The 23,520-nt window shown below is 35.5% G+C and overlaps 1 protein-coding gene across 1 annotated transcript; it reads right to left on the reverse strand.

Moving 5' to 3' along the window:
* Window positions 1-617: 617 nt before the first annotated feature.
* Window positions 618-22,836, reverse strand: LOC139716610 (uncharacterized). The gene is made up of 11 exons (XM_071628136.1): window positions 22,785-22,836; window positions 22,070-22,390; window positions 21,385-21,565; window positions 16,544-16,719; window positions 16,129-16,317; window positions 11,764-12,012; window positions 6,667-6,945; window positions 5,667-5,939; window positions 5,033-5,104; window positions 3,680-3,823; window positions 618-2,532 (listed from the first exon to the last, which is right to left on the reverse strand). The coding sequence occupies exons 1-11, from the start codon at window positions 22,834-22,836 to the stop codon at window positions 2,495-2,497; spliced, it is 1,974 nt and encodes a 657-aa protein (XP_071484237.1). The 3' UTR covers window positions 618-2,494.
* Window positions 22,837-23,520: the final 684 nt, after the last annotated feature.

Here is a 23,520-nt window from a genome sequence, read left to right on the forward strand (position 1 = left end):
ATATATATATATTATACTTATATATATATATATATATATATATATATATATATGTGTGTGTGTGTGTGTGTGTGTGTGTGTATGTGGATATGCAGACATATCAAATCAGAGCTATAGATATTTGTGTGTACACAAGATTCTCTCTAAAAGGCCAAGGCTTACATAATCCAGATCAAACTGCATATAGGGTTTATGTGAGTTCCTTAGCAACATAATGCAGAAATAAAGATGTTGCCCTTGCATTACAAATTATTCTTTTGGAAAAAAAGAGAGAAAACAAATCATGTTGTTGTTATCTTTGTTTAAGTCCCATGCCACAGAAAACTAGAGATCAATCGGCAACAGAGTGAACAATTACTTGCGGGTAATCAGTGTTTATATGCTGGCCGGGGAATAATTATCCAGACTTAAATTATCCCCAAGAGCTACCGAAAGCAAATCACGAAGACGTCAGTCAACAACAAGTCCTTATGAATAATATAACATTGTGTACAGGCACACACAGAGAAAAACAAATAGACTAACAGACAAACAGACAGACAGACAGATGGACAGACATATACATCCACACTTACATTCCTCTGAACATCAGCCTTGAGACATTTTCTTTTCTTCTGTCTATTCAACAAAGTTTATTTCGAGAGAACTTGAGGATGTTCTTGTTTCTACAAACAAAAACTCTTCATAAACTGATTCCATTGTATTTTTACACACGCAAATTAGCAGTAATCAATGTTTTTTCTCAATGCCGCTGGTTACTGCACTGTCATTTTTCTATTCTAATAAATATGTTTATCAATGACATCAGACATGCCAGAGATCTTTGCTGTCTCATACAAAGTCGTATCCCAATCTCTCAGACTCTCAGCACGAGCCTCATAAGTTTTCACTTGATGTAATTTGCCCTATTGCATATAAAGGATGCAATCAAGCATAATTAAGAAAATCAAACGTAATGCTTATTTTTTTGACTTATGTTTGATTTCGACCTTTATTCAACAGGGCGCAGTATATTGAGATCCAGCTGGCTTGTTGTAATTGGAAGGGCATACAATTGGTAAAAGATGATAAGTTAAAGGTACTCGGTAAAGAGCTCTGAGTATGGAGATTTTTTCTTTTTTTCTTTTTTAGCATTTTCTTTAGGAATCAAGAAAATATCGTGTGCAATGAAAAGAGTAAAAAGCTTGCATTCGGGCATACCTAAACAATTTGGTCAATGTGATTTTTTTGTTGCATCTTGATAGGTCTTGACGATATGATGTAGCTGTCATAGTTGAGTATTTGACGATTTTTTCCAAATACCGAGCTTAACTATTCCAAACAGGGAATTGTATCAATTTAAACAATACAATACATTGCAATACAATACTATTACAATGTGTTATAATCAATGCTAAGTACGTCCTTCCCCATAAGGCTCTGCAGGGAGTAGTTTGTAAGGTCACAGAAAATAAATAGAACATTGATTACAAACACTACTCAGCATGATAGTGAAAACAATTCTGAGTAAACTTCAGTCAATCACTCGTACTTCACACATTAAAGTGTCAGTTTAGTTAAAAAGTAACAACAGTACAGATCGCTACAGAGCATTTTAAAAGAGGGATAGTAAAGTAATTACGAATTTAAGAGTTTTGCTGCGAGTAGCAAGTATGAATCGCACAATGAGTCAACTCTATTCCAGTTAACTTTAAATATTGGCGATTAAAGTTGCTAATAAACAGTGAAAATGATAAGAAAATGTGGTATATTATTATTAATCATAATTACGAGAAAATGCCTTGTATAGCAAGTGACATATGACATGGCAAGTTTTGATTTGTTCTCTCTTACGATGGACTTATACTTTAAAATTGTTTAGGAATGGCCTTGATCCGTTTGCGATCAAAAACTTCAATTGCCGTTCTGATATCATAAAGAGTTAAACTGATATTATTCAATTACCACGTTATTCCGCAATCTTAACATCTACGGTATATAAATCAATGGATGCACAGTATAGTGTTAAAGAGACGTTTAATACGATTGTTGTTATGGTCAGTTTTATTCATCCCCACGAATGGCAACATAATGTCTTTGTTTCTGTTTTTCTCAACAAAATATCGTGAAATACAAATAACAATAGCACATTATTCACTGATAATCCTTCTCAAAATGTCAAGAAAATAACACAAAATTTCATGATGTGACCATGACCTCAGTCGTTGAAATTCTATTTTCTAATGAGTCTGTTGCATGCAATGCACTATCCATGTAATCGTCATCATTTTCTTACACTAAAGACCCAAGACGCTATAATTGTTTTTTGGGTTTTTTTTCGTTCCGCGTGCAGTTATCTCGGTTAGAATATGTCTTTCTAGAACTTCTCAGTGATTGGTTGTCAAAGGAGCGAATCACCGTACTTGAACCGGTTAGGGCTGCCTCGCCATTCGTCCTCATTGGCAGGGGATTCTTGACGTCATTTCGTAGGATCCCTCGGCATGTGTGTTGACTTTTATGTCTTCTTCCAGTTCACGCGCCAACTCATCCGATCTGTGCAAAATGAACAAAAACAAAGAAAAAACAAACATACAAATTGACAAATTGAACAACGTCACTGTTGAAGATTCAGTCAATTAATGCGACTTCCTAATTGCTCATGAAAACAGCGACTTGGGATCTAATTATCCCTTACGAAGAACCCTTGAGCGTTTATAACATACACTATGCTTTGTGGATGTAACTGTATCTTGAAAAAAAAAACATATACATGAACAACTCTTGGATGGGATGAAAACTTATCAAATTTCAGTAAAATCTCAGTTAAAAATTCTCGTTCAACATTCATGGTATAGTCTTTGCTGCTGCAAGAAACTTTACCACATAAGAAAAGGTACCTTAAGCAAAGTTTGAAGAAGTGCACTGAAACATATTCATTCATTTATACATTCATTGTTTTGAACATGAACTATTCTTTTCAACATAAACGTACATGAAAAGTTTTATTGTAAAATAAGGTAGGCGCCATTCTTTAACATTTCAAAGTAACTGCATCATCTGATCAGATAGAGCAAAATTAAATCTTTCCAGTGATACCTCACTTGTAAAATAACATTGAATATTTGAGAAGTTATGATTTTAGAAGTTAAGATATCCTGTATTTTCTTATTATCTTCTTTGCTTTAATAAGCTTTAATCATAAATATTTCAACTTAACAAGGTAAGATTTAGCTCGTTTTGCGATAAAACTCTTCACATATCAAATTGAAAAGAGAAAAGAGAGCACCCTATCATAAGCAAATTTCAGTAAAGTCTCAGTTAAAGATTTATGTTAAAGATTCATGGTATTGTCTTAGCAGCTTCTAGAAACATCACCATAAGAAAAGATTTCTTAAAGAATGCTTGAAGAAGTGCACTGAAATTTTGACCGTAACAAGTTTCACTCCCATCAAGAATAAAAGCATATCACGAGGCAAACAGGTTACGTATTCTGATACAACCGTATATTATATTAAAGATTAAAGATATCCTATATTTTCTTATTATTTTCTTTGTTTTTAGCAGTTTTAATTACAAATATCTCAACTTAACAAGGATGGATTTAGCTCGTTTTGCGATAAAACTCTTCACATCTCGAAATGAAAAGAGAAAAGAGGACAGGTTGGAAGCAAGTAAAGGAGAGCGTACGTTCTCCACGTACCCGCCCTGGGTGGTGAACACGATCGCTTCTTCATCACGACCACGATGTTGACTGCAATGGAGAGAAGGAGAACGACGATGAGCAGGCCAACGGTGGTCGTCGACTGACCAAAGACACCAACAACAGGGTCGAACCTCGCTATGACTACAGTCATTAGATAAGAGGAGAAAATTCGAACAAAAATAGAATGCGATACTTAATAAGAGAAATCAAGATCCGAATTTTTTTCTCAAATTAAGAACTGGAATGTAATACCTCTTTAATGGATAAAACTTATGTGATCTTTACACTACTCGCCCATAGAGACAAGGTTTTCGCATTATTAACCACTTACAGATGAAACATAAACCCAGCTTTAGTGCTTCAAAATAATTCTGAAATGTGAGTTATTAATAGAAACAACCAATGTAAAACAGCTAATCTGTAAAATCAATGTTAAATATTGTTAGATATATACAATATGTGAACAATAATTGTAATGTAATTGTTTTTAGACTAAACTGTCTGCAGTTATGGTTTATTCAGAAAAATAGGGATATCCCCATATATTTTAGGGGTTTTTGCGAAATTGTTATGATGAGATATTTGTGATACAACTGACCTACACATATTATGCATCAAGTGTGATAACTCGAACATTTTCTAAATCATTGCTCCCAATGGCAATCAAGACTTTTAAAGCGATGGTATGGTATTAGGTGCAGATTCAGCTTCAAACTCTTTGCGAGATATACTTAGAAACCATTTATTAAATGTTAAAGAGCATACTATTCTGAGAGGAATTCAAAGTTTATTCGATGAAAATCGGTTTTAAAATGGCTGAGATACCAATTAAAGAAAGTAAAAGAAAGTGATCCTAATATTATTAGAATCGCTTTGTTTAGGATATCTCAGCCATCTCAAAACCAAATTTCATCAAATAAACTTTGAATTCCTCTAGAATTGCATGCTCTTTCATTATTTCATAAGAGGTTTCTCATTATCTCATTAAAAGAAAAAAAAATTATAACAAATCATCATTAAAAAGTGGGAAAAATGAAGCCCATCTCAACCAAAACTGTACTATCCTTGTCAGCACGATTAAGTAACTAAAACAGCATTTTGCTCTCGGTAAAAATCATCGCAGTATCCATTTGAAGTTTACTCCAAAAATTCTCAGACTCCGATTCAGTAAGTTTCCATCGACAAAGATTGTACGTGAAATTATCCATTGCATGATTGCAAACGAAATCTGCGCCACGTTTTAAGAGAAATGTCACCGACTAAGCCCAAAGAGATGTTTTTGTTTTTTGTTTTTTTTAAGCGAGAGAGGTTTATAAGAGACTGGAGAGTCGATAGAATCAAAATACTTACTTGTAGTGGGTATCGGGTTTTCGGTGACACACGGCGATGTCTGCTGTATTGCTGCTGGCGTCGTCATGGCAACTGTAACGATATTTAATTAATGAAGAACATTTTTTTTTGGTCTCAGAAGCATTGATAAAATTCAAAAGATTCGGGTCTACTTCTAACGAAATGACTTCGGTATCTTTGAGGGGCAATGCATCATAATCTAATTATTCATTAAGCTCGTCTCAGGTAAAGCATTCTAATATCAGATAACTCTAGTACTGGAATATTATATCCGCTTTGAATAGACATCACAGCTCATCTGTTTGTCCTTCTCAGGGAATAACTTTTGCATCAGTGGTCAATATTAATGTTTGCATATCATTTGAAATAAAAAAGAACATAATTCACTGTATCGAACAAATTCCAAAGGTTACAGGTAAAGTTAGCTTTCCACGTCGTATATACGTGGCTCGGGCGGGTCAAACACGAGATCCCTATTCCGTGCTATTTTCTTAAAAAACAAACAAACACACACACAACAACAACGCCAACGACAAAACACAGTTAAATACAAAACTTTACACACACATGCACACGCACGCACGCAAACAAATACGACAGCACACTTCAGCACAACAAATGGGTACCCATATACCTGGCGGGGGACAATGTTCCCTCACAGCTTCCACCCGTCCAATTCCATTGTCTGCGATGCACCTGACGATCATGCACCTGCCTGGGTTCGACTGTATGGTGACAGAGGCGGACTCATCGAGGGGCACACTGGTACCGCCAGCCTGGATCAAGTACGTGTGTATTGGAGGATTTGCCTCTTCCGTCGAGCGACACATAACAGAAACGCCGATAATGTATCCATCTTCAATCTGGTCTTGCGTCTCAAGCCGCAGGGTGTCGTTGCGAGGGGGAGCTGTAAAATGACAAAAAAAAGCAGAATGGACTACAGCCATGTTTGATCAAGCTCAGGACGGTGTCGATCAAAGCTGTACGTTTAGTCTTATTCAAACAATGTAACTCGAACCGTGACCAATAGTTATTAGTTGTTAACAATCATAATTTGATTAGATGAAAAAGGAAAAAAAAAGAAACGTTAAACAATGAAGAGTTTAATCCTGCGTGCCTTTGTATCTGTCGGTAATAAAACGTACATAATCTTTTTAACGAGATTTCGTTATCAAACATTGCGAACATTAACTAGTCCCCTTCTGACGGAAATGTTTCTAATTTTTAAAACATTTCCAGAGTAGTTTTCCTTTAATATCATTTTCTAAATCGAAATACATATAGAACAAGCGCACCAAAACACAACAAAACAAAACAAAACAAGATAAAACGATGACGTACTGCGGCCTTACTTGGACATTTTCTAAATCACAAATCGTCATTCCATGCTCCCTAGATTTACCTCACGTTGTGTATAAAGGATGAAATCGTGTCTTAGTTAAACAAATATTAAAATGCATGGACACTGGTAAATTAGACTTAAACAGGGTTACTTGTTAGTGCTGATTGGGAAAAGGGTAAACAATGCTTTTACCTAGCTGATATTGTTTTATTACGGGGGGAGGGGGAGGAATTTTTCATATCTAACAATATTGATATCCAGCTGGAATGACAAACTAAGCGCAGATCCTCACCTTTAGGACACAACCTTTCCTCAGTGGCGGTCCAGCCGAGCTCGCTGGTACCATTACATGTGACATTGATGCACCTGTTGGGATATGATGGGAGAATCGCCGACGTAGAATTCACCATATGCAGCGGGACGCTGTCGGCATTGATGACGAAGGCGTTGAGGTAAGGGTTGGGCTCATCCTCAGGGCTCACGTGACACGTGATGGTAACAGTTCCGGGTTGACCGTCACTCCATTCGTCATGAATCCTGACCGATATAACTCCGGACGTAGATGGAGGATCTAGGATTGAGGATGGGGTGGGTCGATGCATTTTACGCAGATCCAAAGTGTAAAATTCAATTTCTAATCCGTCATTGTTTCATTTAGCCAAACGTTATAGCAAAATGCCCAAATGATTTAAAAGAGATAATTTACTATTTGCAGATGAAACAAAAAACCCAGCGTTAGTGCTTCAAAGTAGTTCCAAAATGTGAACTGGGATAAGAACAACCACTGCAAAAAATTTGAATCGGTAAAATCGATGTAAAGTATTGCAAAATATAAGAATTGTGAACGATAGTTATGGTAAGAGTTTGCAGACTAAACCGTCTATAGTTACGATTTATTGGGGAAAAATACAGATATCTCCTTATATTTTATGTTTTTGTTTTTGTTTTTTTTGCATGAAATGTATATGATAGTATTTTTTGTTTTTTTTTTTGTACAACAGACCTACACATATGCATTGAATGTCATATCTTGATTTTTTTCTAAATCACTGTTACCGAAGGTAAGCAGGACCTTTAATATATCATATGTGACCCTGCACCTCAAAACAAACAAAAAGTCGCCAGACATGAATTTTTAGTTAAGACCATATTCTGAAAGAGCAGACTTTAAAGCTTTAAAATGATGTATAACTCAAATCCAATGGACTCTCCTAACCTATCTAATATTGGAAAGAAAGCACAAACTCAGGAAAAGTGTGAACTGAGAAAAGAGGCTCTGAAGTACAGTGTCTATTCAAGCGCTTAATCTTTACCAAACCGTGCTGGCTGTGCGATGAATGAGACAAAAAACAGGAAGTAAACCACCAGAGTAACAACAATGAAAAGATTATCAAATTAAACTGAAATTAAGCATGCCTTATTAACACATTCTGTCCATAATTAATGCCAACTTTCAAAGCAGTAGCACTATCCTTTCAAAAGTTATTAGAGTTGAAAGTGAAGAGTGTGGACAAGGATTTTCAGAAATGAAAAAGAAATTCTAAAGACACACCTAATCACACTATTCTACCAAAAATGTTCGAGATAAACTGTTCAAAAAACAAACTTTCCTGCAAGTTTTATGATACCAAATTTTAGCATAATGTAAAAGAAGACCCGCTCTTTCAGAAAATATGAAAAAGTCAAGTTCGGCTAGGTTGACCCATTTCACTTATTTTCAGTCCTCACGCAAAATCAGTGTGTGCGACTTTATGTTCGTTTTGAGGTGCACGGTCTATATATATATATATATATATATATATATATATATTGAAACAAGGAAGGGAAAACTGACCAGAAACAATTGTAATAATAAATAACGAAAACTCTGTGCAAAAATGGGTTATCATCGGGATTCGAACCCGAGACCTCCGGATTACTAGACCGGTGCTCTACCGACTGAGATATTGAAAGCCCTAGATCGGTGTTCGTCCCAAACCCTTAACTCTCTTTGCTCGTGTGGTCAGAAGCTATAGTGTGCGTATGTGTGCCACACACACACACATTAACCTGACATAAACCCAAAGGATGTAAATCAACTTTGGAATAAATGTGAGGGATCGCCAAAGCGATGCAGCTTTTTGTAATATATTTTGAAACAAGGAAGGGAAAACTGACCAGAAACAATTGTAATAATAAGTAACGAAAACTTTGAGCAAAGAAAATGGGTTTTCATCGGGATTCGAATCCGAGACCTCCGGATTACTAGACCGGTGCTCTACCGACTGAGCTATTGAAAGTCCTTTTTTCGTTATATATATATATATATATATATATATATATATTATAACTCCTGACACGTTGAATAGAAAAAGCATGAAATACCTCCACTAGCAGTTTAAAGGAGGGTTTCGAGCCTCGCCATCAAGACTTCCAAACTACGGCTATTCTCCAGTTAACAAGCCTTTGGAACACACAGACTCAATTGAAGAAAGACCGTAAGACTTTATAGCTCAATACGGCAAGCCTTGAGCCTACTACTTGAACTTGAGAAGTTGATTTAAATTCAATGAATGTCAATCTATGGAAAAGAATAAACGAGGATTCTTATTATTTACATAATTAAAAGGATTTTTTTTTTGGGGGGGGGGGCTGAGACAAGACTTACTGTACTTTAACATGTTTTGTCAAAACAAGATACTCGTATTATGAATATTTTGTCATTGATTAACAGCAAGACACGATTTCAGCAAAGCTTGGTATATACACTCAGCAAAAAAAAAGAAGAAGAAGAAAGTAAATACTTTTTCGAGTTCATATATTCATAGAAGATTTTGATAGAAACCAATCATATCAAAGGTAATCTAATTGGCTATCAAACTAGTAGGTCATTAATAATAAAGGAAAACTTTACGTATGAGTACACTCATTCATTCTTGTCCTCCAAGGCACAAAAATAACAATTGCAAAACTTGACATGTTGTCTTTCATTTGGAAATGCTCTTCAAGATAATAATGATTGAAAAAGGACCACTTTAAAGGGAGGGTACAGTATTGGTGGAGCTGAGGATTTGGCTTTTAACTTTTTTTGCGAGATATCAATAAACCACTTATGAAATGCCATTCTAAGAGGAATTCAAAGTTTATTTGATGAAAATCGGTTTTTGAATGGCTGAGACATCCAAACACAAAATAAAACAAAGCGATTGCTCTGTTTTAGGTTTCTCAGCCATTTATAAACAATTTATCAAATAAACTTTGAATTCCTCTTAGAATGGCATGCTCTGTACCATTTCATAATCATAAGTGGTTTCTTGATATCTCCTCTTGGAATTATATTCTCTTTCATACTTCATGAGAGGTTTCTCATTATCTGACCCAAAAATGTTAGAATCTGAAGTTAGGTCTCAACCAAAACTCTTGCAAGCCCTTTCACCCAATGAGAGACATTAATGAAGCAACAAAATAAGTTTTTGTGCTCTTTATCTCTTTAGAACCTCAAAGTAAAATCAAAGTTCGAAACTAAAGGGGGATTTTTTTTTCGTCCACTCAAACTTAAAATGACATATTGAGTAAGGGCACAAAGAGGATACAATGAACAGAATATCCTTATTTCATTCTTTTGATTTAGTAATTTAAGAATTTATGTGATAAATTCAAGAATCAAATATTATTTGGAATATTCCTCATTTGAGAAATCAACTGAAATTCCTACCATTTTCGTTTATATTGTTTCTTCTCTCATCTCATTTGAATTAGAAGATTTTACACAAGAATCTTCATTTTCCTCCATTATTTTATCCCATATCAATTTCTTGGGCTTCAAAGATAATAAAAAGGTCATAGCTTTATTTTTGCAAATTAATTCACGTTTTTTATTGTGTTAGATTTGTCTCTTGTTCTTATTCTTACATGGAAGAGCACTTTATGAAGAGCACGCATGAATTATTACTAATAAATTTTTGCAATTTGTGCTTTTGTGCCTTTGAAGAGAAAAACGAAGGTGTTCACCCATGCATAGTGTTTTTTTATTGACCGACCAGGTTGAAAGCATATCGAATTTCATTTCATATATTAAATTTCAGCAAAATATTCTATGAGAGAAATAAACTCGAAAGAAGTTTTTAATTTCTTTTTTTTTTGTCGAGTGTACTATGCTATTGTTTTTTACTCTACCTATGAAAAATGCCATCTTCCCTTTCTATTAAGATTTCATGACCTGTCAATATCAAACGGTTATTCCTCATAATGACATCATTATGACAAGATATGATTATATATTGACTGTTCATTCACTTACACCTTTCAAATCACATATTTTCAGTGCTGAACATAGTGAAAATAAACTAGTAAGAATGGATGCAGTGAATTCCCGTTATAACAAAGTCCTCGGGATGGGCAGTTTAATGTTTTTATGTCGAAATTTCGTTATAACCGAACAAATAAACAATAAAAAAAAACCCGTGGAGCAGATAATGTACCGGCCTGAATCTTTATTTCGTTGTAACCGTGTTTGTTATAACGGGAGTGCACTTTATACACTTTTACAACATACGAAGGGACTTCTCCACAACTACATCAGAATTCTTGTCAAGTCGTCTTTTAACTTAGCATTAATTTGCATACATTTTCATCAAAAAAAAAAAACCCGAATGTACAAGTATAGAATATAAAAACCCTGCATTCTACTGTAATATTTATGTAAATCATTGAAGTAACAGAGGAAACCTTCAACTGAGTTTGTTGGTCTACATGGCTTTGTTCAATAGCGACATAAGTGGTCAAAGCATAATATTTAATTTTCCCTTGAATTTCCAACTTTAGGATTTCTATGCAAACACAGCCAATGATATTCAATCAAGATCACATTTTTCGTTCTAAATGATTCAATGATATGGTTCTAAAGTACAGTTTTATGGCGATATATGTCTCTTTCTCCGCTATCTATTGTTTTCCGTCTGATACTTTTATTACAAAAATATCATTTACCGTCTTTTTGAGCCAGCCACATGTCTCAATGTCAAATCCTGAGACTTAGCAAGTTTCGTGAGAATTTGCAGGGTATTCATACATTTTACGTCGCAACGGAAAAATGAATAAATAAATAGATAATTGAATAAACAAAATGAATAAAGGGATCGCTACCATCACAGGTAAAGTATAAAATCTTGACGCAAGCTTTGTAATAATATTTTATCATAAGAAGAGTCCTTCTTCTAGTCACTCTCCACAATATATTACACTCAAAGTTTGTGTTGAAAATGTCTCATGTTTTATATTTTGGCCAATAACCAGTCCTTAGCTAAATAATGTCTTATCGCTTAGAGTTCATGAAGGAATTCTGCGATATAGCACAAATCATATGAAAAGTTTAGAATGCAGTATACAAGGAAATGCACGTTTTACTCACAGCGTACATCCAGCTTGTACTCGCGGTACTGGTTGAACTCCGCAAATTCATGTCCGGAAACCCGGCACTGGAGGATCTTTCCGTTGTCTGCTGGCGTCGGGGTAAAGGTTAGCGTGCTGTCAGTGTTATGATTGCAGTAACCATACCAACTGCCTGCGTCAACGCATCCGGTAAGAGCCAGCCAGTTGTTGAAGTACTCTCTGATAGGGAGTCCGCTCTCTGAAGTCGAGTTGTTCTCTCTCTCTTCCACTTAGAAGATACGTCCTCGATGTCATCAAACAGTTTGATTAGCTTTCTGTGATTATAAAATCACTCAATGTAAGACAATTCACGGGAAGATGTTTAAGGTGTGATGAACACCAATTCTTAATTCGTATATCTTAATTTTCCTATTGTACACTTTTGAACTCAGTGGCAAATCACCTTTACCTATCAATTCTAAATTTGTGTACCGATAGTTTCCAAATGAATGCTATATTTTCGTTAAAAACAGAAAAAATGAATACACTAATTCCTATATTCATACTGGGAGATAGCATGGTATTTTACCAGTGGCAATAAAAAAAGAGAATACGCTTTTGGAATGGCACTTATCAAGTCTCGAGATGATTTCCTAACGTCTAATTTTGCGGATGACGAATGCGACAACCCGAGTGCATTAAACACCTTGTACTCTGGGAAGAAAAGAATGTCCCTTATTCGACGGGGAAAACACAAATATTGTGCATTAAAAAGAGAGGCAGATAATGAAAATCATTCAATACGGTTTTCAAACTCCGAACGTAATTATACAGCAAGAATATTCCCTCTTTGTGAAGGAAGAGAAAATATTCCGAGATGTCTAATATATGTCTAGGCCTTCCGCTGTAGCATTCGGTTGATCGTGCTTCCGTCTTCACATGCCCTTACACCGTGGTATGAGGTTAAAACTTCTTTTTCTGCTGTGGTCAGGCGCCGTTTCATGTCAGGTAAGACAGATGAAAGGAATTATATACTTTTTCTTTATCTCTGTGGCAGAAAAAAATTGAGCTCTCGCTAAATTATGCAGTAATCGAAGACTAAGCATGACTTGCAAAGTCTGTGGTTTCAGTTGTAGCTAATGTCATAATTTCTTATGTCGTGCTTAAATGAGCTGATATTTCACGAGTACCCTGGAATAAGCTAACTTGAAGTGATTTAAACTTCATACCAAACATGGAGACGACCTGGTATTACAGTAGAAGAAGTAATTCCATGACTCTGATTACTATGTTTCAAATCACCTTTGGGAAGAAATCCATACCGTTTTCCTCGGATATTAAGAGCGATGATTCTAGGAACATCGCTGTAATTTTTCCAAAGTCATCAAGGATCCGAAAGTAGAGGGCCTAAGGGACGTTTCATTTGAAGGAAAAAAAATAACACAAGTAGAATAATTTTTAAGTCGGTATACCTATTCCCTTAGGGTGTCCGCTCAGGCACTGCATTTATCTGCCTCCTTCAGGGAACAGCGGGTAGCTGACGGGTAGATTAGGTCGAAGACGGAATGCGCTGCGACAAGCCGTCGAAATAATGTTTCGTCGGGCTATTCTGAACACCAGGTACTTTACCCCACTCATTACGGAGCAGATGTGGTCACTGCCGAAGGGAATCAAGAGTTTTAAGGCGAAATTTAGGACCATGTCGAGGATGTGTGGCAAAGGTCACTTCCTGTTCTAGTAGGTAAGAGAAAGGACTGCAGATATTCTTCCGCTACACCACTGCTAATGTCATAATATAACTTTACCGCTCATTCATTGTGCTGCCATTGTAATTTGCTATTAGAAATATCAATGCGCAAAGTCTTCCCTCTGTTCGTCATAAAAAATAACGCTAATATTGCTAAAATTGCTGAAATCACAGCCTAACTGTCATTGTGTGTGAGATATTGATTTCTTGAATTTATTATGAAATTTTAATTTGTTCAAACATTTGGTGCGCCTTTTATCTTTTCTCCCAAAACCCAGTTGACGACTATATATTTCGGATATATTTTTATGCCGACGTCTGCGTGTATGGGAAACTATTACGCTTCTTGGCAGAATACAGTGCCTGCTTTGACATATATTTGGATTGATGTCAGTAAAAATCGAGTATGAAATCAAAAGATAAAGACTGTGCCCTCTTATACAGTTAGAATATGACTTTATGGATTTAGTCCAAATCTATTGAAACTTTGAAATTTTTTCTTGCAGTGACTCTAGCATATGGTAGAGCGGCCGATGAACGTGGTACAAATTTCTTCCAATTGGGACTTTCGTGAGTTTAGCTTTTAGGTCTTATTTATTCGATAACTGGGAATTACTGGCATTTTTAAGCGCCCAAAAGAAACGCTAGGTTTGAAGATCAGTCCTTTACCTTTCCAACTGCACAAACACATTTTGGTACAACGCCCTGAAAAGTGTATTAAATGGTCAACAAAAAATGTAAGTAAATAAGTAGGGCAAAGTTCACTTCCGGTAAACGAAACACTAGGCGTTTGGCACAGGCTTGTAGTGCAGTGTTTGTGTGTAGTTTACGAGGCATGAATACCGAGTCGCAGAGTAAGTGAAGAAGCGGTTAAAAGTTCTGGAATGCTCGGAATGAATAATTCAGGCAAATTTTAATTCTTGAACTGAAAACATTTTCTCTCCATTCTTTTTTTTTTTCATTTCACCTTGGAGAGGAATATAGTCATATAAATGAAAAATACTTTGTACTTTAATTACAATTAAAGCTGACAGTCTATTTTTCAAGGAAATGAGGTCAAATTTTCAGGGAATGTTTGCATTGAAGTATTCTTGAGTGGAAAAGCTAGAAACGAAATCAGACAGATTTAGAGTAGTATTGAACAATTGATACTCTGCAAGCTTTGAGTGCTAGAACCCAATGATGAATAATGTTTGCCTCCTTGTCTGTTCAATACAAAACTAGGACTAATTTCCGAGGGACCTCTCTTTTTTGTATACAGACAGACCTTAGGCAGTGTGTAGTGTGTGTGTCTGTGTCTGTGTATGTGTGTATGTGTGTATGTATGTTTTTTAATTGTTCAAACATTGTTGATTGTATATTGAGTTTATGCATTCAAGATGAATGTTTTTGTCATGTGAAATTATAGAAATCAAATAAAGATTACTGAAAACAAAAAACAAATATGTCTGTGCATGTGCGGTGAGTGTATGTGAATTTTTCCTATCATAAAAGTAATTTATCTTCTTAAAGATACTCTCTAAAAAAAAATCGAGTGAAAATTTTCACTCTAAAAGGAGTGAATACAAAAAAGAATGAATTTAGAGTGAAATTGGAGTGAATTTTGAGTGAAAATGTTCATTTCCACTCGATTTAGAGTGACGTCAGGGATCACTCCAAAATCTTCGAGTGATCCCTGAGGTCACTCCAAAATGAATGAAAATGAACATTTTCACTCGAAATTCACTCCAATTTCACTCTAAATTCACTCTTTTTTGTATTCACTCCTTTCAGAGTGAAAAATTTCACTCGATTTTTTTTAGAGAGTGTGTCTGAATGTAAGATATAGTTTTATTTTAAGCAGAGTCATCCATATTAAAAAAAGATGAAAGCAGAATGATTGAAGCGACTTGTGTTACCTAACTCAAAATTGTCAAATATAAAGTCATCTATATGTGACCATTGAAGTGATATTAACCAGTACGTCTTTTAAAACGTTGAAGGTTTCGAAATGAAGATTGGTAAGAAAATTTATTCATTTTTAAAAAATAATTTCTTGGGTAAAAAAAGTTGTCTTTTTTTAATACAAGTATAAACGTCTTGATGAATAAGACAATTGGTATTCTTTTTCTTTCTTCTGTTAGAAAAATCAATTAACAAGTTCGATTTTAAAACACCATTATGAATCGAACGTCTTTTTTAATGCCTTAATGAATGTGAAATCTATCCATCTCAACGAAATGAGGGTCAACGAACATTCTGAATCAAATGACATCTAACAGCGCTAATTACGTAAAAAAATGGCAGTGTAGAATTCGTTACTTTCTTGTAGTTGTTGTTTTTGTTGTTTTTGTTTATCCGTCAAAACAGAGTGAAAGAATCTAATATGAATCAGGCTGGGTCAGCTTGAATTTCATGTGATGTTGATTGGCATTTTCATGGTATCATCGGTGTCTGTGAAAAGTAGGAACATGGCAACGGTCCAAGAAATGTGCTGAAAATAATTGGAGGGAGCAAGACGACGAAATTTATCCCTACATTTCATTCAATTCCGCAGATGTCTTGTGCTTCGTAAGAGTAGTACTTTGCTGAAATTTGGACGATGCATTATTGGTATCTGGAAGTCTTCAAGGTCTCGTTTTCACGAAAATCAGAACAGTTTATCGGGAGTAAGCCCACAGTCTATAAAATAATCCTTCTTGAAGCGAGTGATGTAAGTCTGTGACGTCACGTCTTCATTGACTCGCGCGCCGTCGAGATACCAGGATAATGTTTCGACTGGAATTGCAGCCATGGTGGAGCAGCGTGCTGTGATTGGCTGATTGGCTGAGGCTCTGCTTGCCACGGTGAGCGTCATGTTCGATTTCCCTGAAAAAAGAAGAAGTATAAGTAATGAAAGGACAGTATCGATTCTTTTTCAAGCTGTTTTTCAATTATGTTATGAAACATTCAGCATCACACAGAACTGAGTGAAATAATAAATTATCACATAAATCAAATTCGAGATATAATGAAGTGACTGAAGGAACACGTTATAGCTCTTGCCAAAATGATTGGAAAAGATAGGAGTACTCCACCTTCATATCAGCCTTACGTTCAACTTTCAATGTGATGTCTGCATGTTGATTTCCAACGAGGCAGGTGTAGATACCAGTATTGTACATCTGGAGATCTGTAATGCTGAGAACGGAGTATCCATCGGAGCTGCTCTCTCTTACGTTGTATCTATCCCAGTAATAATGGGCAGAGGTGTACCGTTTGCTACCGCCGCTGAATACATGGTATTGTGGATGTCGGGGATAGCCATAGTGATACCATTTGAAAGAAGGATTCGATACTCCTGTCACGCTGCATCTCAAGTAAGCCGTTTGACCTTCCCCATACGTGATGTTTGGAGGACTGAGGTGAACCGTCGCACCTGCAAAATGTTAACATCCGATTTGTTAAATCATATTATCGTGTTGAAATAAATCTAGTAGATCATAAGGTTGGATATGAGGTTTTTGCTATCAATGGACCAGTATTAGGCAACTCAAACTCCTCTTCTTTAAAGTCGAATATAAACAATTGAAATGTGATGCACAAACTAGCACAGCAGCGAAGTCATAATACGACAATGGCCATGAGATATGTACGGCTACACAAGAAATGATGGGGCTGATTTCTGTGGTCTCTATCACAAAAAAAGACAAAACAAAACAAAACACCGAATGTGTAAAAGGCATCTCACCTGCAATGCTTGGTGTTGCTACCAGAGTGACCAGGAAGACACAACAAATAAATTTGATTTCCATGTTGTCGAGAAAAACCAAAGATGCAGTTCAGTCCTCAACCAAGGAAAGATCACCTGCAGAGCACAAAGAAGAAATAATATTCCAGAAACCGATGAAGGGTTTCATTGCAAGGAGAAATATTAAGCAGACATCTTTTTAAGATTACCATATCGAAGAAACGACTTTGGTTGAGATGAGGGAGTAGAAGCTTGTTCAAATGCAATGATCTAATTAACCGTGTCTTTTTCTTCGATTAAAAACGAACCAACGGACGGAAAATATCTCTACTACCTCTCTCAAGACTTCGCCTACTATAATTTTGAAGTAAATTCAATGTATGCAATTATTTTACTTGAAAGTACATTGTATACCTTCTACACCAAGCACATATCTTACCACATGAAGAATCAATCAAAACGGTGAACAGGCCACTGCGCGCAGACGTTCTGCCGGAGGATTTCACGCAGCTGACTGATCAACTCGATGATTGACCGCCAGTTATACTCTCTCGTATGTTAACATGACACCGTGCTGGAAATTTCGATACTAGTATATCGGACACCTCGATATCCGCTGTGATAGGCCTTCGATAGGTACCGGAATTTTCCTTTACGGAAGTAAGAAAGAATGCATGAGGTAACTGACGAGGAAATGTCTGATGCGGTCTCACATGGCAACTGTATCTTGGAAAGAGGAGAAGGAAATAAAATCGAAGTGATGATATTCTTTTAAAAAGATTGAATTAGATTGTAACTTTAGGGACATTTGTGCAATGGGATGTATAGTCCTATATACACAAATTAGAAGTCATTAGTCAGGCCTACATGATTATATTCAAAGGGTTTACTTCACAACAAAATTTAGACAAATATATTCTATCACAATATTTGGATATTAATTCATAGGAAGTAATTCAAGAAGAGGAAAATATAAAATGAAAGCAAGTGTAAATGTAAGGTGAATTAAGGCCTTATATTCCATGTAGCAAATATCATCGAACTACAATCGACATATTATGTACATGTGCGTGTGTGTGTCTGTGTGTTTGTGTTACTGATTTTTTTTTTTTTAAAGACACAAACAAACCAATACCCTCATGTGATATGATAGATAACTAAATATCAAAACGGGGTTAAGATGAAATACGGCCAGTGTTGATAGAAAGAGACGTTGGACTCAGGTGATGAAGATGGAAAAGTCGGTGAGCTTTTATTACCTTATGTTTTTTTTTTCAAATTTCGAAAAGTGACAACTATATGAGACTTCCATTTTTTAAAGTCCTTTCAATAACAATTTCGTTTAGAAACACCTTCTTAACTGAACTTGTATTTCATTAGGAAGGTAAAGATTGACACGTTGGACACAGGAATGCGGTCGTGGACAACATAAACAAACATTTTTCATGAAACTAATGCAGAGAAAAATGTCATAAATCGTAAGCAGCAGATAACAAAAATTTGCTCACTCATTTAATCCATAATTTATAAACAGAGAAAAATAATCGCGATCAATTTTGAAACAATGTTTTGTAGATATCAATAATCCTAAACTAACAGAATAATTAGCAGAATTATTTGAACCTAGCTTGAAGAAAAATGGAGGCAAGCTATCATTTAATTTGCCAAAAGCAAAGCTCCTGGCAGTGGTCTGAATATTGCATTTTAACAATTTCTTTGGACGGAAATGAAGGTTTTACGTGTGCACTGTTTGAATGAATCCTTTGACGAAATTGAGTTATCAAACAGGCAAGAAAACAAGGTAAATAAAATAGATATGATGAATTTATTTGAAAAAAAAAACGATACCTATCTTCGTTCTGAATTATGATTGTCAGCTTGCACGAAAGATTTTTAGCTGAAAAAAATGAAAAAAGTTCAAAATTACTCAGAAAGAGTTGCTGATAGGTTTTTGAAAAGATTTGGATTGTTTAAGTTGGAAATGTTTTGTTTTTAATGATTACATATTTATTTTGGATTCAAAAGTGATTTTCTGCAACAAGGTTTCAACGTTGTCTATAAATACCTAAAGATGTGTTAATGTAAATGGAAGCTGAACAGAAAAAAAGTAAATAAATACCAAGAGAAATACATCAAGGTTACCATCTTTTAGGCCTCTATTTTATCCTAGCAGTTGATGTTCATTAAGCATTAAGCTTAGGAGTGATCTTTAGATAAAGGTGATGGAAATAATTACGTACTGGATGGTAGAAACGAAATTGTTAGAAATTGCTGACGACGAACCCATCTTTGTTGATGAAAAAATATGTCAGAGCACTTTCTCGTTAAGAATTGAATAAAAAGTAAAGTTTCATACCAAATGTAAGTGGTGATACTCTTGATGAACGTGTTATAATATAACATGTTATAATGGTATAACTCAGAGGTGAAAATATTTTAGGACTATATGGGGAAAATGGGCAAACTTTTATAAGTGATGTGAAAGATGACTGAGATATCAAATTTAATTCCTTACGGTTAGACATTTATCTCTGTTTTGGAAATAAAGTATATTATAATTTCTTTTTGTTTCTAAGCTTAACTACGATGCACGATTGATCTTGTGAAAAACATGAAGAAATGCATTAAATCATGTTACACAGATCGGGTTGATGCCATCAAAAGACAAATCATGAATAAATACTCTTTTGAAAAATGAGAATGATATAAAAATCAAAATCATTTTAAACCAATATGTTATAATCAATATCACAAGAAGATAAACGTTGATAAATGGGAGATGATTATGAAAAGTCCTATATAAACAAACTGGAAAGAAATTTATTTGATTTGATTTGATTTGATTTGATTTAGATTTGACTTTGTTTAATAGCCATAAAGAAATGAAGTAAAATCAATGTTTTCTTTATAGCTTTCTTTCCGTGAAAGGAAATTAAAATTTATTAGTTGAGCGGAACTTTAAGTTTTTATATGATCTGATCCCTCACATGTATACACTTTTTTTTTTTAAATGGAAATTGATTGCAGTGCTTTGTACATATTTGATATTAATCTACAAATATTCGTTTGTAAAATATGAACACACAGACAAGATTCTGGTTGAAATTATACCAAATTTTCGAAAGAAATGTGTGATATTGATTTTGATTTCAATTGGGCAATTTTGATTGACGACTTTAAGTTAGAAAACGATAAATTAAAAAATGTAAACTTTCTTATCGCTTATGCGATATACATTTGTATGTACTTCTTCTTCGCTCTAGCTCAATACGGCAAAACTGTATTTCATGAGTTTCCAATGCTTTGTGTCTTTAAAAGATATGTCTGTCACAGTCAGAACGCTTAAAAAATTGTAAGAAAATAAAACTTTGCATCTTTGACAACATTGTCAGCCAGGACAGTATTATGTATTGTGTGACATTGATATCAATGTTTATGATATAGAATGTGACTTATGATATAGAATGTGTATTATGATTAAAACATGCATTGCAAAAAAAAAAAGAAAAAAAAATCCTTGACACAAAAATCAGATCAATATTTCCCACTAAAATATTTAGATAATTATAGCTTTGGAACTGTCGCAGCCTATCCACAGAAGAAGTAGCAGAATTAGACAGTATGAAGTAGAAAGTGAAAACACTCGTTAATAGACAAAATCGTGTCTCCTTGTAGGAAATATGGTAGCCGTACGGTATTTTGAATGTGTAATCTGTTTATTCTAGATAATATACAGTATATTCAGCAACAGTTCACACTAACATTGTTAATCACACAGAGAGAAATGTTTATGTGTATGTGTATGTGTATGTGTATGTGTATGTGTTTGTGTGTATGTATGTGTGTGTGTGTGTGCACTGTGCGTGTGTGTGAGTATCAAAGGGAGAGAGAGAGAGAGAGAGAGAGAGGGAAAGGGAGAGAGCCTGTATGACCTTTTTATTAGTATCTTTATTGTCGTTCCCATGGTTAAAGCGTTTTCGTTAAAATGTTGGGACGTGGCATTTGTCCAAGTCATGTATGGTGAAAAAGACAAGTGGACGAAAATGCGTGCGATTTCTCTTTCAACTATGTACATTTTGTATACTTTCCATAGGGTCATTTCTAACAATCTTTGGATTGTGACTCATAGGGATCATGATGTCTCCATGAGCTCTTCTTTCAGATAATCTGATGGGATTATTGAAAGTCCGCGGTGAGTCTATTACATTGGATCCTTCGTAAAGCGACTGATGTACGTCTGTGACGTCACGCCTTCATTGAGCAGCACACCGCTGAGATACCAGGATAATGTTTCGACTGGAATCGCAGCCATGGTGGAGCAGCGTGCTGTGATTGGCTGATTGGCTGAGACTCTGCTTGGCACGGTGAGCGTTATGTTCGATTTCCCTGAATAGTAGTGAACAATATCCAAGGATGACGGTATCAAAAGACACAAATCTTAAGATGTAGGCAAAAAGTAAGATTCGAATAAGTATGTTCTTCTTCATCTTTGTTAAGCAGCAAAAAGTAAATGATGCATTACATAATATAACACACGTGTTATGTAACTATAATATTCCGGGCTTTGATGACATTATTAATGTTTTAATGATGTAAATATCAGGCCTCCAATAGAGTATTCACATTGTTATGGTGCTCATGGACAAAGCCGTCTAGATTGGGAGAAAATAGGAAATCATGATACTAATGTCGGCCTCAGAAATTCCTCTTCAAAATTCACTAACAGACTTCATCGTCTTGAATATGAACCAAAGGGGTGATGTGTTTAGTTGCAAGGCTTTGTTTTCATTTTGCCATCTAAAATGCTCTTCGTGAGTATGCAGTCTTTATCAGGACTATACATAAGTAATATTACCAAACAATAAATGCGGAAAATATTACTCTGCTCACGTTCAACTTTCAAAGTTGCGTGTGCGGGTTGGTTGCCGACGACACACGTGTAGATGCCCGAGTTGAAGATCTTGAGATCAGTAATGATGAGAATGGATTCCGAGCCACTCTCTCTCACATGAAGTCTATTCCAGTAGATATTAGTGGCGGAACTGTGCCGCTTGTTTCCGCTGCCAAACAGGTAGTGTTGCGTGTGCCTCGGGTAACCCCAGTGATGCCACGTAAACGAAGGACTCGAGATTCCTGTTACGCTGCATCTCAAATAAGCCGTCTGACCCTCTGCATAGGTGATGTTTGGTGGGTTCAGGTAAACTGCCGCATCTGTCGGGTACAATGAATAAGCAAACAAGCAACAAACCATAAAAGATAATGGTAATCTAACGGAAAAATAAAATCGTTGCTCACTTGACTCATTTTTAGTTAGCTAACTCGGACAATGAAATCACATTAAAATATAACTGTGAGTATATACGAAAATGATGACTGTAAAGGAAAGAAAAGAAAAAAATAAAAAGAAAACATTTTGAGCAGATTCTTCACTGCTCTAATGACATGTATACAATTTCACGAAACTCACATGTCACTTTTAGATTATACAATGATCACAACGTCACTTGCGACAAATTTAAGACAAACGTAATTGCAAATCACATCCTCCGAGAAAGAGTCATCCACACAAACCCAAGCACATGCTAAAATTGCTCGTATGTCTTACCTGCAATCGTTGCCAATAGGGCCACTATCGCACCGAGGACAAGATGTTTCATTTCCACTTTTATGAGCCGCGTTCTTCTCCAATTTAAGGGCGAGACTTTGTAATTGATTTAAGGCTGAAAGAAAGAATACGAAGGAAAACAAATTGTTAAATTTAATTTCTTGTAATAACGAAACGATATCAATATTAAAAGGTATTTGATTATATGTTTGGGAACACACATATCAAGATCCATACGCGTGTATTATATCATGGATACCCTGCTTGTGGTTGCTAGGGTGAACAGCTGAAAGAGAAATGCAAGTGTAAAAAGGCGAACGTCTCAACAGAACTATTTTACCAACCAAAAATGAAGAACAAATTCTATAAGTGCAAAAGACAGAACGTGCTGTGCTAGCGGTGGGTTCGATCTCACAACAAGCGACTGATGCGCTGAAACGAGGCTGCCAAATATCAGCCGTAAAATGTTAACAAAACTCTCTTTATACGGATATCGCCTCCCCTACATGATAGCATGGATATTGTACCCCATGGTGTCATCTTACGTGTTAGTTTTAAAATAACTGGCTGGCACGTCAGTGGCTTCAAAATGCAGTCGTATGTAAATGTTATATTCGAGCAAGACGCGGCATCCCGGAAGAAAATGAAGTTTGTATGGCTATTCATTAGAAACAGCCGGGTTTGGACGAGAGTTATTTGGTAACGTGTTCTACAAGGTTCCGTAAGTATGGTCTTG

Source organism: Diadema antillarum, unplaced genomic scaffold, assembly GCF_040938485.1.
Source record: "Diadema antillarum isolate AM-2024a unplaced genomic scaffold, OU_Dant_1.0 scf00000067, whole genome shotgun sequence".
Lineage (NCBI taxonomy): Eukaryota > Metazoa > Echinodermata > Echinoidea > Diadematoida > Diadematidae > Diadema > Diadema antillarum.